The sequence below is a fragment of the Gekko japonicus genome, unplaced genomic scaffold, assembly GCF_001447785.1.
Source record: "Gekko japonicus isolate JY-2015 unplaced genomic scaffold, Gekko_japonicus_V1.1 scaffold55, whole genome shotgun sequence".
In the NCBI taxonomy this organism is placed as follows: Eukaryota; Metazoa; Chordata; class Lepidosauria; order Squamata; family Gekkonidae; genus Gekko; species Gekko japonicus.
Window position 1 is genome coordinate 360544 of NW_015160837.1, and position 18082 is coordinate 378625.

The following is an 18082-nucleotide window of genomic DNA, read 5'->3' on the forward strand; positions in this document are numbered from 1 at the left end:
AATCCGACTCTAGGGTTGCGGTGCTCATCTCCGTTTCAAAGCCGAAGAGCCAGCGCTGTCCGAAGACGTTTCCATGGTCATGTGGCCGGCATGACTAAAAACCAAGGCGCACGGAACGCTGTTCGCTTCCCACCGAAGTGGTACCTATTTATCTACTTGCAGTTTCTCGCTTTCGAACTGCTAGGTTGGCAGGAGCTGGAACTAGAGACGGGAGCTCACTCCATCATGCGGCACTCGGGTCTCGAACTGCTGAACTACTGACCTTCCACAGCCTGCAGTTCAGTGTCTTAACCACTTGAGCCACCGCAGCTCTACTGCTACAGACAGACTAAAATGCAGCTACCCATCTTGATCTGTGTCATGTCTTTTCTCGTCTAGGTCTGGTTAAGCTTCATTTGAGTGACCATGGCAGAAGGCGGATTCGATCCCTGTGAATGTATTTGCTCACATGAAAATGCCATGAGGAGGCTGATCAATCTGGTGAGGATGCTGTTGGGGGGGATTTTCCTCTTTTTATTTTATGTTGGTGTGTTTCAGATCTGAGTGCGGCAGATGGTATAGCCGCAGCTTGATAGCTTTCTGCCATGGAGGGCTTACCCGCAACAGGATTTTTATCTCACTTCATGGGCTAATCTTCTGCCCCCAAGCGTTTCTCCTCTGCTCTGATCAAGCTGGTTACAATATACATTGTCCCTCTGCATCTTTTACAAGCATTCTTTGCAGAACAGAGTTTGAGTCCGGTGGCACCTTTAAGACCAACGCGGTAGCATTCTGGGTATAAGCTTTCTTGTGCGTGGACTCCTTCAGCTACCATTCCTTGCAACACTCAGATTTCCACTTCTGTTCTATTGTGTCTGGCAAAGGGAATTTTGACGCTTGAAAGCTTACACCCTGAAACTCTTTTTGGTCTCTAAGGCGCTACTGGACTTTTCTACTGCAAACACAGCTACCTCCTGGAACTATCCACATGTTTTACTTTGAGCAGGTCTCCTGCAAGTCCCTCCTCCAGCAGTCACAGGCTATATACTGAGAGCTTTTGTGTGTGTGTGTATCTGTGTCTGTCTGTCTGTCTGTCTGTTTTAGAACCAGGGCTATTTTTGGGCAGGAACGCACAGGAACGAAGTTCCGGCTGGCTCCCAAGTTGGCCACACCCAGCAGGAACTCATTAGCATAACAGGCCACACCCAACAGCAGGAACTCATTAGGATTGGCTACATTAGGGGTCTGTGGCCTAACATGCAAAGGAGTTCCTGCTACAAAAAAAGCCCTGGGTTTTGACAACAAACAAGGTAAACAGAATAAGAAGCAAAAGGTGGGTGTGGCTGGATGACCACACTTCTGGTAACATGGGAATGCAGCCTAATATGCTAATGAGCGGTGCAATCAGGGGTGTGGCCTAATATGCTAATGAGTTTCTGCTGCTGGGTTTGGCCTATTATGCTAATGAGTTCCTGCTGGACTTTTTCTACCAAAAAAGCCCTGTTTAGAACATACATTATAATATAGGAGGGATACAAAAAGAAAAGAGGGATTATATAAAAAGTTGTATATATCAAAATCATTATACATTACAGGATATATAGAACCAAAAAAAATATTTTTTCTAGAAGATTTTCTAGACATTTTCTAGAAGATGCAATGATCCTTACTTCACACATTTTGAATGTCAAATTTAATAACTAAATATACTGAGAGCTTTTAGGGGAGATGTGTGCTATACCACAGGAAACAGGGAAAGACAGTACAGACTTTTTAAAGACTGTTTTTAAAAAGGTCCACTAAACTGTGAGACGATTGAAGTAGGGATTACTCATACGTGCCGTTGGTACTTACCATCGGTATTTGAGGCTTTTAAATAAAGGGTTAGACCAGCACTTTGGCACTTGAGTGGTACAGTGGTATGGATGATAATTTTTAAAAAACATGTTTAGTTGGATTGTGCTCTAAAACCTTATAGAGTCATCTCTAAAAAGATGATCTTTTTTTGGTAGAAGACAGCTCTTGAATTTACCAGCAATGGAACATTTGGCTTTCAAATGCGGGGGGATGCAGTTTCTCTGCAACAAAAAGGGATGCTTTGAAGAAGGATGTTTGGATCCCTCAAAACATCTGTATAATACATTTTTGGTGCTAAAAGATCCTGATTGTTTTGGAACTGTGAATATGTGAATATGTGAGAAAGTTTTGATGTTTTGATGTGAATATGTGAGAAAGTCTTGATGTTTATATAAGATTCGTAAACAGTAAATGTAAACTGCTATTTTTACACGCATGTTTTAACACCTATGCATTAGACACTAGGGGATCTTTCACAAAGTATTGATGGATATTTTTTGCACACAGGAAGTACCTGCTTTCCTTGGGTGCATCCATACTGGCAACCACCTACGTGCAGTAGCAATTCATGTAATCACAGCCTGACTTTTCTTATCTTTGTGAAATACTGTCCCAGCAACTAGAATCATTCATCAGCATCCTTAAGCACTACACTCCTACCAGATACTGTATTGTATCCGGTTCTTTACCCAGGTTCCTTGAAATTCTCAGCCTCTAATGTGTCCTTGGAGCTGCGGTGGCTCAAGTGGTTAAGACGCTGAACTGCAGGCTGTGGAAGGTCAGTAGTTCAGCAGTTCGAGACCCGGGTGCCGCATGATGGAGTGAGCTCCCATCTCTAGTTCCAGCTCCTGCCAACCTAGCAGTTCGAAAGCAAGAAATTGCAAGTAGATAAATAGGTACCACTTTGGTGGGAAGGTAACAGCGTTCCGTGCGCCTTGGTGTTTAGTCATGCCGGCCACATGACCACGGAAACGTCTTCGGACAGCGCTGGCTCTTTGGCTTTGAAACGGAGATGAGCACCGCTACCCTAGAGTCAGATTCGACTGGCTTTTGAGCAAGGGAACCTTTACCTTTACTTAATGTGTCCTTACTTTGCTGTTTTTATCTTGCTACCTGTTCAGTAAGCTGGGTTTTGCAGATCTAATACATGCAGAAACTCCATGTCCTGAGAGGTCTCTGAGTGACTGTAGCAGCTATGGTTTCTGGCGCAGCTGCCACAGATAGCCCTGCTTCCCACCCCTGTCCACCTTTTTGCTCACTTATCCACCACCAGTGCCCAGTTTCTTCTGGCATCAGCAGAGAGGAGCAAGAAGCGGCAGCTTCCTCAGTGCGACAAGAAGAAGGCATGGAATTCCCTGCCACAGGAAGTGGTGGCGGCTACAAGCATGGACGGCTTCAAAAGGGAATTAGATAAGCATATGGAGCAGAGGTCCATCAGTGGCTATTAGCCACAAGGTATAGCTGCCCATCCAGTCCAACACTCTGTATCACACAGTGGCCAGAAATACCGGTGCCATCAGGAGGTCCACCAGTGGGGCCAGGACATTAGAAGCCCTCCCACTGTTGACCCCCCCAAGCACCAAGATGACAGAGCATCACTTGCCCCAGAGTCCCTATCTATACCTTGTGGCTAGTAGCCACTGATGGACCTCTGCTCCATATGCTTCATAAGGAAGCGAGTGCCGAAGAACAGATTCTTTTGAACTATGGTGCTGGAGAAGACTCTTGAGAGTCCCTTGGACTGCAAGAAGATCAAATCAGTCAATCCTAAAAGAAATCAACCCTGACTGTTCCCTGGAAGGCCAGATAATGAAACGGAAGCTCAAATACTTTGGCCACCAAATGAGAAGGGAGCACTCCCTGGAGAAGACCCTGATGCTGGGAAAGACTGAAGGTCAAAGAAGACGGGGACGGCAAAGGATGAGATGGTTAGACAGTGTCATCGATGCAACGAACATGAAATTGAGCAAACTTCAGAGGACGGCGGAAGACAGGAAGGCCTGGCGTGATCTGGTCCATGGGGCTGCGAAGAGTCGGACTCGACTGTGCGACTGAACAACAGCAACAAAAATAGCATAACATGGTGATGGCTTACAGTGCTGGCGAGCCCCCTTGCACCTGAGGGCTAGCTCTAGCCATTGCGAGATATGAGTAATAATCTTTTGGTTCCTTCTCCATCATTGTGTTCCCTGGGAAATGTGAAGTGCAATCCTAATAAGAGTTATACTAAATCCACTGATTGCAGGGTGCTTAGACAATAGTCACTTTGCATGGGATTGCACCATTAATGTAGTTCAAGGAACATTTTTGCTCCCATCAGTCCATTCTTCCATTATTATTTTTCTGTCTGAACTTGTCATTCTTCTTGCCTATATCTATTACTTTCCCCCCCAGTTTAGTTGTTTTCTGCATCTTTGATGACTAGTGTTGAAACTCAGTCTGCGGCCTGACCGCTGCTCTGTGTTGGTCTTTGGAACTGGCGGCAATTCGTTTCATAGTCTTGTTTACTTCCTCATTTTATTCTTCCTAATGGGATAGATGTGGCTGCCAACAAGCTGCAGGAGTGGATGAATTATCCCAGTGCATCAGACTGCAGTAGAGAGGATGCCATGGCTATCACAGTCTGGCACGTGTAAACAGAATTTGTGCCGTAGGTAATTGTCACAGCATCAGTGGCTGGGTTAAAGTACTTCTTGGATTCATGTATAGTCATGGACATGACAAGCTTTTGTGACACAAGAAGTGTAAGGGCCAAGGCTAGCCCGATCTTGTCAGGTCTAGGAAACTAAGCAGGATCAGCCCTGGCAAGTATTTGGTTGGGAGATCTCCAAGGAATCCCAGGGTTGTGACGCCGAGGCAGGCAATGGCAAACCACCTCTGAACGCCTCTTGCCTTGAAAACCCCATGGAGTTGCCATAAATCAGCTGTGAGTTGACAGCATTTTCTACCACCAGTTTTCTCACTTCTGTGGTAACATCAACAATTGAGGCCTGTGCTCTTCCTGTAGTAAGATGCTTGCTCTCCCAGTGTTGGCAATAGGTCTCTGTGTGGACCTCCATTTCTGCTATTGCTGAACATCCGTGGAACCAGGAAGCCTTTCTTGATTATCATGGAAGCTGCTCTCAGATGCAGTGATGGGGTGATGCAAAACAGTTCTGACTTCTTAAACTGACAGTTTGCAGGACACACGAAAAGTAACTCCATGCTACTTTCCACCTTCCCTATATAAAACGCAGGAATTTCAAATCAGATAACACTGTGCACTTTTATTTTTATTATCTTTCGCTATTTCTAAATATAGCATTATTGAGGGGAAGGCTGTGTTTTTTGCCATTATGTTCACTATACAGAGACAAACCCAAATTTGCAGGCTAGCTTATGAGAGCCTCATTTCCCCAGATATCCCAGTTCTTCCTCTTCTTTTCTGGTATCACGATCCATCTATGAGAGAGTCACAACCCACTTTGGAGGATCCCAGCACACAGTCTGAAAACCAGAGTTGCAGGCCCACGTTTATACCCCCATTTAGAAAGGTGCTTTTCATTAAATAGCAGGATATTTGCTTCCTGTGACTTTTGTTCTTTACCTTGTAAATAATGGCTCTCAGTGCTATAACTCATAGATACATAAAAACAGGCAAATTTTTGTGAGGAAGACTGTTTCCGTGGCTCAAGTGGTTAAGACGCTGGACTGCAGACTGGAAGGTCGGTAGTTCAGCAGTTCGAGACCCGAGTGCCGCAAGACGGAGTGAGCTCCCGTCTCTGGCCCCAGCTCCTGTCAACCTAGCAGTTTGAATGCAAGAAATTGCAAGTAGATAAATAGGTACCACTTCGGTGGGAAGGTAACAGTGTTCCGTGCGCCTCGGTGTCTAGTCATGCTGGCCACACGACCACGGAAACGTCTTTGGACAGCGCTGGCTCTTCGGCTTGGAAACAGAGATGAGCACTGCATCCCTAGAGTTGGATTCCACTGGCTTTCGAGCAAGGGAAACCTTTACCTTTACCTATGCTGGTCTGGATGAATCACAAGTGGGAATTAAGATTGCTGGGGAAAAGATCAACAACCTCAGATATGCAGATGATACCACTCTAATGGCAGAAAGTGAAGAGGACCTTAAGAGCCCCTTGCTCAGGATAAAAGAGGAGAGCGCAAAAGTGGGCTTGAAGCTCAACATCAAAAAAACTAAGACTATGGCATCCGGCCCCATCACTCCTTGGCAAATAGAAGGGGAAGTCGTGGAAGTAGTGACAGACTTCACGTTCCTGGGATCCCAGATCACCGCAGACAGTGACAGCAGCCATGAAATTAAAAGACGCCTGCTCCTTGGGAAGAAAGCGACGGCGAAACTAAACAGCATGATAAAAAGTAGAGACATCACCCTGCCAACAAAAGTCCGCATGGTCAAAGCAATGGTATTCCCAGTAGTCATGTATGACTGCGAGAGTTGGACTATAAGGAAGACCGAGCGCTGAAGAATAGATTCTTTTGAACTATGGTGCTGGAGAAGACTCTTGAGAGTCCCTTGGACTGCAAGAAGATCAAATCAGTCAATCCTCAAAGAAATCAACCCTGACTGTTCCCTGGAAGGCCAGATAATGAAACTGAAGCTCAAATACTTTGGCCACCCAATGAGAAGGGAGCACTCACTGGAGAAGACCCTGATGCTGGGAAAGACTGAAGGTCAAAGAAGACGGGGACGGCAAAGGATGAGATGGTTAGACAGTGTCATAGATGCAACGAACATAAAATTGAGCAAACTTCAGAGGACGGCAAAAAACAGGAGGGCCTGGCGAAATCTTGTCCATGGAGTCGCGAAGAGTCGGACTCGACTGTGCGACTGAACAACAACAACAACAACATGCTGTAAAAACTGGCATGCCAGCTACAATGATAAAGAGTGAGGAGTATGATTGCTCTTGTTGAAAGTCAATTTACAGAACATCTTGATATTATTTTAGCACCAGTTGTAGGTCCTGAAAATCATTATGTCCCCTAAATTGTCTGGAACGATCAGTTACATGTGTTTGGGCTAAGTAGAGAGATAGAAATTTATATCTGTGGACATGCTGACCAGGTTTAAGATACTGGTCAAAGGCAACTTGAAGTACGAAGCTAATCTAAGGTCTATTGAAAATCCAAAACGCCCAGCTTTCAGGAGAGTACCATCAGCCTTTTTAAAATCTTTTATTAGTTAGAAATTACACTGTTGGCCTGTTTTCCCCCTGCTGAGTCAGCCCAGGTCTGGGAGCACTGCCCTCTAGTGGGATGTGATTTCTGCACAGGCTGGGTGTGTGGCAGCCTGGCAACAGGACTGGGAAAAATGGGGAAGAAGAAAGTGAGGTGTTTTTTCTCCTGAGGGAGCAGAGAATTTCTCTGGAAAAACGAATACTAGAGAAGACAGCCTGTAGAGCAGCGAAGAAAGGCAGTTGGCAGAAGTTGCTTCTCAGAGCCTGTAAAGAAAAGAAACTTTGCCAAACATCCAGATCTTCCTTGCGTTTGTGAGCCCAAAGTCTAAGGAGATTAATTTCTTGCCTCATTGACTTTGAGGCAACCCAGATTATTATATTACCAACACTTCTGTTCAGAACTCCTGGTTCCATACCCCTTGTTTTCCCCACCTTTAAATAAAAGCTCTAACTGTTTAGCCCTCAGTTTGAACTGGGGCATTCCCAGTTTTGTGACTACTGACATGGGATTTTTAAGGCTGAAAGGATTACATAATAATGAGCCACTGCCCACAAAAGTGTATGACGGATCATGTTCAGCCTCTCCTACAGAGATCTTATTCACTAATTTTTACATAGTCATGTACAGTTTCTGTAAAGTTTTACATAATAATATATTTTTTTAATATAAATAATGTTTTCCAACAGTTTCTTTGTCATATTTACACGGGAAATACAGCATCCCCCCCAAAAGAACCAAAATTGAAAATTTGGTGCATTAGCTCTTGCCTGTTATTAAAGACACACGAGAGAGAATGATTCCTGCAATAATTTCAGTAAATTAACTAGACTGAACAGAGACCCAGAAAAATCGTTCTCCTGACTGACCTAGATATGCTTGTAACTGACTGGATAACATTATTAGCTAAAACAGCTGAGCAGTAAAGAAATAAGATACTGAAAGATGTTATCATTGCTTTTGTTGGAGACCAGCTTTTGTAATTATGTTGATATTTGAATGGACTCCTCATTCTTAAACTGATGTCACAGGGATTTTTGATGGAAATAAATAAACCCAGGAAAATACTAGCATTCCCCAGCCCTGTATATATATTCCTTTGACATTAATGGAAACTGCATGGGACTTGTGCTGGAGAACTTCCCTGGGAATTGTTGCCTAATCAGCACAGTTTTATGTACAGTCTTCTGTACTGATGTAGATTTATGAATCTCTTTGCTATATTTCTGAAGAGAACTGGGAACAGCCGCTGGTGCTAAATTTTGAAAATCCGAGCCAGGATGTGTACAGAGATTTAAGGCGCTATAATAAGTTATTCTTCAGATGAAATGAGTGACTCTACTCTCTGCATACTTTTTATGTAGGACAATGAGGGGGTGGAAATCAGGAGGACTCAAGAGAGCAGGAAATGTGAGGTGTACAGTATGAAATGTAATTATGTAACACTGAGATCTCACCAAGAAAAGTACAAGAGACCATTCACAAATTTTGCTAAGCTGGTTAATACTGAATGAGTCACAAACGTAAGTTCGTCATGAAAATCGCCTGGTTCGTGGTTTGTGAGCTGAGGGTTGTGCAATCGTGCCTGCAACGAACCTCCATGGTTTCTATGGAGCTTCATGCGGTTCGTTTTGGTGGTTTGTGCCACAGACCTGCTGGTGCTGATCCACAGGAAAAGAATGGATATATACCCCCAGCAGCTGTTTTTACTTGGCAGCAGGCAGGTGGGCAGAGAGGGAGTTAGATGCAGAGAGGAAAGTGTTAGATCGCCGCTAACAAAGACTCAGAGAGTGATTTCAACCAAAGTGATCAGCTTTATTGCAGATACAAACAAGCGCTTGAATTCAATCATAACCACAACAACTTTACATTGGGAGCTATGCTCCTTTTAAACATTCCCGGGCTAATGTAGCCATGCCTATTTACACTTAACAACCAATGAGGTTGTGCGGATAAGGACCAATGATAGTTCTTCCCACTCGGGGACTTAGTCCTTTTCTGATTGGTCACTGTTGTCGAGCGACCAATAGCATGTCAGTGCGGAGGAGCCTTCGTCTGGCTCGAAGCTTAACATGGGAGGTGAATGAGGCAATTCATGTAGTCATTTCAATACATTACAGAAAGAGAACTGGAAGTCATTCCTCAGTGTGAAAACAGTGGGGTTGGGGCCCTGAAAATGAGGCTGTGATTTCCCCATAGAGCACTTTCCTGGGGGCACCTGCTTTGGGGGGCAATAACTCGGCCCCCATTTATCCAATTCTCACCAAACTTGGAGGGCAGGTATAGGAAAGTCAGCTGGAGATTTGCTGCAAGTCTGGCATCTCTAGCCCACGGGTGGGCTGTTCTACCTCCTAATGAACCTTACAAAATGAACCCATTTGGTAAACAGAAAGGTTTGTGGTTCGTGAGACACCATGAACCATGAGCCGGGATGAACCTCAATTTCCCCGGTTCGTGCCCATCCCTAGTGCAGAGTCCCAGGTTTTGCTGAGATAGTTAACATCTGTAATGAGTCAGGGAGTGGTATGAAACAATAAATCCCAGTTCATTCTGGAGTTGCTCCTTCAGATTTTTATATCATTTATATATATATAAACTGTTTATTGAAGATTACAATAAAATACAATGCAGTACTTAGTAAAGCATGAATGAAAAACAATCACAAAATGATCATTAAGTTTGTGGTGAATCAAGGATTGCCGTTACAAGTTATCTGCCAATTCTGAGCTTATCATTCAAATAATTAAAAATAAAAATAAATGGAGTTAAAGCCAGTTTTAAAGATCCTTCAGCTACTTAATGGTAAAGATGTAACTAGGTATGTGAATCAATTAAGGGTGCTTTCTGTAAAGTTCCTTCTGGGTCAGCAAAAGCATATAGCCATGATGACCATTTGGTCATAATACTAGTAGAGGTAACCTGTCTATCTTGCTGCGCAATCCAGTCTGAGGTCTTGTCCAGTAAAAAATATTCGCATACCTTTTGGTACCACTGATGCATCAAGGGAGAGTCTGTAATTTCCAATGTGAAGCAAGCACATATTTTGCTACTGCTAAAAGGGTGGAAATGAGGTCTTTAGTATTTTGAGAAATCCTGATTCTTGGCCATAAGTCAAAAAGAATTAAGGTTGGTTCTTTAGGGCTATAATGACCTGTTATCAAATGAATATCATTTGTTAATTTAGATATTTCTACCCTGCTTTTCTCCCCAGCGTGGACCTGAAAGCAGTTTACAACATTGTTCTCCCTTCCTCCATTTTACCCTTGAGAGTTAGGTTAGGCAGAGAGATGGTGAGTAGCCCAAGCTCACCTGGCGAGTTTCCATGGCAGAGTGGAGATTCCAGCCAAAATCTCCCAGATCGTAGTCTGACATTCCATCGCACTGTAGTGGCTCAGGCAGAACTGTCATCTGCAACAACAAAAACATTTTCTTACAGAAGTACATTTCACCCTGTGCTACTTATTCTGCTGCTGCTGGATCCCCCCCCCCCATATAAAAATGTCTGTATCTAAAGAAACAGGCTCTCTAGTCCATTAAAACTCGTACTGGGAAAAGGTGCCACAAGACTTTTCTTTATTTTAGCTGCAGCAGACTATCATTGCTACCCTCCTGGAATTAAAAAATGTAACACACTAAAGTCCACATCACTTGACATGGTAAATGAACATTTAACAAGTAGCACTCAGTTCTTCAGAATGATTTTGGTTTTATTTATTTTTTATAAGCACCTGAAGGTACACTTTTATTATTTTTTCCATTATATACTACAGACATACAAACATACATACAAACAACCCCCATCTACCCCCCACAACATATAACATATAACAAGAGACTTTTTCATTTCTTCTGCTTGTTGGATTTCTAAATTCATTATCTATTTTACTCCACTAAGCTTATCTTTTCTGCGTTCTCAAATTACTACATTTATTTATCAGTTGCATTTACATTATACCAATCGTAGAATCTCTTCCAAGTTTTTTTAAAATTCCATTCTGTACCGGCTCTCATCTTGAATGATTTTGGTTTTAGAACTTCAGAAGACTTGTCCCTCAAACTCCAGAGGCTAACCGGATCTCCCTTACTGTTCTTGTTTGTTTTTGTAGCTGTTTTTGTAATTTGTAAACCTCTCTATTGGAGAGAAAAATGGGGTAAAAAAATCTGAATAACCAAATAAATAAACCAAGATTCCATTGTTTTCTTCATTTCAGTTACGGCAATCCCAGGCCTACTGCACGGACACGGAATGTCTTCAGGAATGTAAGCAACAGGGATAATCATTGTTCACTTAATGTTTATATGTTAAAGCATGGTGTCTGAAAAGATACTATGAAGATGTGCCCTCAAAAACTAGTATTTTGCTGGAAAATAGGGGGAAATAGGGAAATCCAAACAGGGAAAAACTTGGACAGTATGTAAAGAATTATGCTTCTCGTTGGAATGCTGTTAATCTGAGCCAAAGAAACAGAGAAGACTAGAAATTTCCCTGGTTGTGAATTGCTACTCCAGTTTAGTATACATTACCATTCCAATCAGGAATATGCATATCCAAGTACACTAGTTGGTGCCAAATTACATGTTGTGCTTGAATTCTGTGATTGAATCAGCAGACATTTTTGTTTTTAATAAAATGCAGTCACAGAGGGATGGCCATTTTATCAGAGCAGTGACACTAAGGAAGTGTTTTTGTTTTTCTTTTGCATTTTGTTTTAAAAGCCTTTCCTACATAATGTTTTCCCAATCATTACAGCTGCCCTACCCCCAACAACTGGTCTGTTCTCAGAACGCCTGTATAAAGAGTACTTTGGCTGTAAATCCTAGTGTTCCAAGAGGCCCTGTAGGTAAAGGTAAAGGTTCCCTTGCTCGAAAGCCAGTCGAGTCCGACTCTAGGGTTGCGGTGCTCATCTCCGTTTCCAAGCCGAAGAGCCAGCGCTGTCCGAAGACGTTTCCGTGGTCATGTGGCTGGCATGACTAAACACCAAGGCGCACAGAATGCTGTTACCTTCCCACCGAAGGGGTACCTATTTATCTACTTGCAATTTCTTGCTTTCAAACTGCTAGGTTGGCAGGAGCTGGAACTAGAGACGGGAGCTCACTCCGTCATGCGGCAACTCGGGTCTTGAACTGCTGAACTACTGACCTTCCACAGCCTGCAGTTCAGCGTCTTAACCACTTGAGCCACCGCGGCTACCTAAGAGGCCCTATACTGTGCTACAATATCGTACCTATCCCTTCCACTTTTGAACAGACCTAGGGACTGGCCTGGGTTTATCTACATTATTATTATGTTGGGAACATACATATCAAATTCTGTTCCAATTTATCAGAAGGGAACTATTGGATTCAGTATGTTTCAAGGAGGCCAAAAAAAAAAGGTCAAATATGCAGCTGGAAAAATAAGGATTTTAATTTGAAACACCGAAGTTGGGTCCTTGAATAAGCACACCAACTTTCATTCTCGTATCTCAGTCTTCAGGGCAGATAACATATTACCATACATTTTACATTTTCCTTTCCTGCCCCTTTTGAGAATGATTTAGTAGCAGAGCTTGTGTTGGAACCTGTAATATAAAACTGTGGGCTGGAGATGCATCAAATCTGATTTATATATCTTGGTGTTTACAGGAATTACAAACAAATAGAATGCCAGACAGACTAATTAAAGTGAAGGCCTTGCTTTGCCATGTTAAAGAGTCCAAGAATGATCTGTGAAATATGAAGGGCCCATGCACATATTTTTAGAACATTTCCCTTTGAAACATACACAGCAAGGGACTGCTCTAGATATGCTTATTGCTTATGTGTATGAAGGTGGTACACAGCTAAAAATTAAAAAAAATGCATCTGATTCATATTTGACAATGCACACACATTTCTTACACTCAAATATGCTTTTTTGCCATCGATTCACGGCTATCTTATGGTGACCCTGTGGGCTTTTCAAAGCAAGAGACATTCAGAAGTGGTTTGCCATCGCCTGCTTCTGTGTCATGACCCTGGACTTCCTTGGTGAGCTCCCATCCAGATACTAAGGGGGGGGGGGCTGACCCTGCTTAGCTTCTGAGGCCCCTGCCACACGGGGGGGAAAAGCACCGGCAAAGTGCGGCTTTTTAAAGCCGCACCAAAAGAGACACACGGCGGCAGGATCACATAGATCCCCTGAGCTGCCGCGCACTTCCTCCCCGGCACGATCAGATGCCGGGGGAAAGCCACTGAAAGGGGAGCGAGGCAGCCAAACTGCGCATGTGTGTGCATGTGCAGTTCGGCAGGGAGCCTGGATTGCTCCGGACGACGGGCGTGGCGGCGATCCCACGGGCGCGCTTGATGCGGCGTTCCCGATAAGTCCTCCTCTGGGGGTGGTTCTTTTTTACTGCGGGTTTTCGGCCTGAAGGGCCGGATTGGGGACGGGTGTGCGCCGCTTCCCAGATGTTGCGGTGAGATCGCGCCCGTTTGCTGCGCCCCCGATCCGTCCCTCTCCCGGGCCAAAACCTTCCGTGTGACCGGGGCCTGAAATATAGCTAGACTGGGCTATCCAGGTCAGGGCCAAATATGCCTGTCTGAACAAACAGTAGGGATGCCAGGTCTGAGTTGGAAAATACCTGGAGACTTTGGGGGTGGATCCAGGAGAGGGCGGGGTTTGGGGAGGGGAGGGGCCTCAGTATGGTACAATGCCACAGAGTCCACCCTTCAAAGCAGCCATTTTCTCCAGAATAAATATACACTGCAAAAACCTTATAACAAACTAATGTGTTCTATTTATGGTCATCATTTAGTAAAGTGCATAGTGTATCATTATTTCATCCTAGTCAGGTATAAATATTCATTACATTCAATATGCAATAACATTCAGTACATACAGATTGATAACTACCAGACCATTTTGCATCAGTGTTTTAAAAGTCAAGCCCCAACGGGAGTTTCCAGAACTAAAAGCCAGCTTCTCCTTCCAAAAAGTCTTCCAAAAAGGGGGACAGCTTTCTTAATAGTTGTCGGTCCTACAAAAGCGGTGGCTCAAGTGGTTAAGATGCTGAATTGTAGGCTGTGGAAGGTCGGTAGTTCAGCAGTTCGAGACCTGGGTGCTGCATGATGGAGTGAGCTCCCATCTCTAGTTCCAGCTCCTGCCAACCTAGCAGTTCGAAAGCAAGAAATTGCAAGTAGATAAACAGGTACCACTTCGGTGGGAAGGTAACAGCGTTCTGTGCGCCTTGGTGTTTAGTCGTGCCGGCCACATGACCACGGAAACATCTTCGGACAGCGCTGGCTCTTCGGCTCTGAAACGGAGATGAGCACTGCAACCCTAGAGTCGGTTTCGACTGGCTTTCGAGCAAGGGAACCTTTACCTTTACCTTACAAAAGGCACATTATGCAGCTAACATTCATGGACGGGGGAGCAGGGGGTGGGGCTTGTTGCATGTGCTCGCCCCCTGGGCTCTTTACTGCCGGAGCTGTGCTCCTGCAGGAAATGACCCCTGGTCTCCAGTATCGGCCATGTACATTGGAACCTGCAGTGCAACAAGCCAAAGGCACAGCTCTGTGTAGCTGGCAGAGGCAGAAAGGCAGCCTCCTAGCATTTATACTAAGTCAGGGAATCTAGAGGCAGGACTGCGAGGACCCGTCGGAGAGCAAGATTTCCTCTGGGCCATCCCTACACCACCACCATCAGATTTAAATATAATCTGAAAATGAATAGCATGACTTGCCCAGGTTTTGGGTCCCTGAGATGACCAGGAACTCCCAGAATTCTATCCTGAGTGCCCCCCCACCACCAGTAACCCTGTATATAGAGTCTTTATATGTTGTTGCACAATCCTTTTCCAATCTGTGCCTGAAGAGGACTTTGTGGGTTGTGTAAACATATTTCACAGTGACCTCCTAGGGTAGTTTCCAGTTCAACCGTGAAGTACCTGACGTAGCTTTCTTCTGGACCATCTCGGCTTTCCCCCCTTTCCCTTCAAGCAAACCTGCAAAGAGCATAGATCTTAGCACACACTAGCTCTTTTCTAGTTTGGAAGCCAGGATATTAGGAGGAGTTTGGTGCAAACTGCTCTTTTGTTTTCTTTTGCAGCATCATGTTCTTTCCAAGCTCACCAGCCACTCTGTACAGTCCTAGGGCACTTCATTCCTACAATTCTTTTGCTTCCTGAGGTCCAGCTGCTGCTGCTGCTGCTATAAACAACCCCTTTGGGGTTAAGGATTACAGCAATACTGGCTGCAGTTTGGGTGGGGCTTGGTTTGGGAAGCAGGAGGGCTGCGGTTCAACTGAAATCAGAATGACGTCTGTTATGGTGTTGCTACAAACAAACGAGAAAGTCATGAAAACCCAGGCCTGAGAGGGAACTGGCCAGGACTGGAAAAGTCCTTTTTATGAAGGCTTAATGGGGTTGTTTCCCCCTGTATCCAAAAAATAAAAAAGGAAAACAGCAGCATGAAAGGGGTGTGTGTGTGAGATCATGAAATTGTACCCATCTGCTTTGAAATAGCTATAGAACAGTGTTCCAGAACATCTAATAGCTGAGAAACACTGTTTTTTCTTAAATTATACTGGAGGCTAACTTTATCCTTGCCACAGAAAAGATTTGAAGGAGGCATTTCTAGTGCAGGGACTCACTCACAATGTTCCCTCTAAGCTGTGGAGTCTTGTGAGCAAAAATTCTACTTTGGGAGCTACTGGCATTAAAGTTGTGAGCAATCGATTTGGCTGCTGCATAAAATTAGTTTGCTCTGGAGCCATCTTTCCTGAGCTAAGACAAAAATGTGCGAGCCGGAGGCTAAAAAACGGTGAGCTAGCTCACACTAACTCAGTTTAGAGGGAACACTGCTCACACAGAGACCAGGTTGAGCTCTGAGAGCAGATAATTCTAACACTGTCCCGGTATGAAATGGTATGTGTTAAGTATGACACTTAACTCGGAGGAACAGTTCAACAAGTGATTTCAGCTTTATTTCAGTGATAACAGCATGAAGGCTCAGCCTTGTAGGTGCTAGACCAGCTAGACAACTTCCATAGGCAAAAAGGCAACTTATATACAATTCTGGCTGAGATAGCCACACCTACAATGTTGCACAACAACCAATCACATTAGGTTTGTTACATCCAATCACAATTGCTACATAACGTCCAATCAAAACCCTTCCTTCCAGAATACACACCATTGGTCAGTATTTACAATCCGCATAATGAGCTATGGTAGCTCAAGCTTTTACCATTATGTCTCTCAAGACATAACAGTATGGCACTGTTGCTAAACATTTGCTAAACATATGAACAAACTGCCACCGCTGCCATGAACTTTCCAGGTGATCTCGGATAACTGACTAATCTCTCATTCTCTGCTCTTATTTGCAGTCTTGTCCAGCCTTACAAGGCTGTTTTAATCATGGGTCCAATGAACATTGCAAATTACTGAAGATCTTGTATCGGTGATTCTAACATCATATTAAAGACTAACAGAATTTATTTCAACATAAGCTTTTGTGAGTCAAAGCTCACCTCCTCAGATGCATAGGAGTTAGTTTAACCTATGAGGAAAGGTTAAAGCGCTTAGGGCTCTTTAGCTTGGAGAAACGACGACTGAGGGGTGACATGATTGAGGTTTATACGATTGTGCATGGGATAGAGCAGGCAAAAAGGTACTTTTCTCCCTTTCTCACAATACAAGAACTCGTGGGCACTCCATGAAATTGCTGAGCGGTCGGGTTAGAACGGATAAAAGGAAGTACTTCTTCACCCAAAGAGTGATTAACACATGGAATTCACTGCCACAGGAAGTGGTGGCGGCTACAAGCATGGACGGCTTCAAAAGGGAATTAGATAAGCATATGGAGCAGAGGTCCATCAGTGGCTATTAGCCACAAGGTTAGATAGGGGCTCTGGAGCAAGTGATGCTCTGTCATCTTGGTCTTGGGGGGGGGGTCAACAGTGGGAGGGCTTCTAATGCCCTGGCCCCACTGGTGGACCTCCTGATGCCACTGGTATTTCTGGCCAGGAGATTGTAAACTGCTCTGAGACTCCTAGTGAAGGGCGGGGTATAAATCCAATCTGCTCCTCCTCCTCCTCCCCTGCCCTGCTGTTCTATTTATAAATTGGACCTGATGGATTTACACTCCAGTGCATCTGAGGAAGTGAGCTCTGACTCATGCCTAGCTATTTCATGCTTCCCCCTCCCCATCTTGTCTGAGAGCAACACTGCTAATGCCTTTGCTAGCAAAGCTGAAAGTACCTTTCAGAGTTTGACAAACAGTCCTTTCATTAAAAAGGGATGTCATGGAGGATTTGCTTGGTGCTGGATATGCAAATAGCAGAATAGTCTACTTGAGGCTATTTTGATTCAGATAAGGAGCCCTTGATGGTGTCCTTGGGATCTGGAGCTAGCCTACTGTGTGCATCTTCCTGTAACATTTTGGGGGGGGGGCAGGGCACTGAAGTCTAATCCTTGCTCCTAGCCCTATTCTGATGAGATGCTGGAGTGAATGTGAAAAACAGATGAGTCGTTCACAGGTACATAAATTTATCAGGACAGTGAAGAGAGCATTGTGTTTATCAGAATAAAATAGGTGTCCAGTGGCACCTTAAAGATTTAACACAGTTTATTCCAGCATAAACTTTTGTTAATGAAAGCTTATTTCATCAGTAACCTCTGGAGTGAATATCTGTTAAAAGGTAAAGAGGTTCCCTTGCTTGAAAGCCAGTCGAGTCCGACTCTAGGGTTGCGGTGCTCATCTCCGTTTCCGAGCCGAAGAGCCAGCGCTGTCCGAAGACGTTTCCGTGGTCATGTGGCCGGCATGACTAAACACCGAGGCGCACGGAACGCTGTTACCTTCCCACCGAAGTGGCACCTATTGATCTACTTGCAATTTCTTGCTTTCGAACTGCTAGGTTGGCAGGAGGAATATCTGTTAGGTCAGTGCTTTTATATTCACAACAGAAAGGAGGGCCATGCAAGGGAGGAAGAAATGTTGCAAAGAGAAAAATCACTCTATGAGGATCGTTTCTAAGTTGCTTAATGATCTGCTGCTGTTTTATGCTCTGGCTGGATTGCAATGCTAGGTTTCAAACAGTTTT

At 44.2% G+C, this 18082-nt stretch overlaps 1 protein-coding gene across 1 annotated transcript in view; it reads left to right on the top strand.

Moving 5' to 3' along the window:
• Positions 1-18082, top strand: part of SMIM14 (small integral membrane protein 14) — a 53263-nt gene that overhangs the window by 28358 nt on the left and 6823 nt on the right. The window contains exons 2-3 of the mRNA XM_015418313.1: positions 379-480; positions 11232-11280. Of these exons, the coding sequence (XP_015273799.1) occupies positions 406-480; positions 11232-11280 (124 nt within the window). The 5' untranslated portion in view covers positions 379-405. The remainder of the gene's footprint in view (positions 1-378; positions 481-11231; positions 11281-18082) is intronic.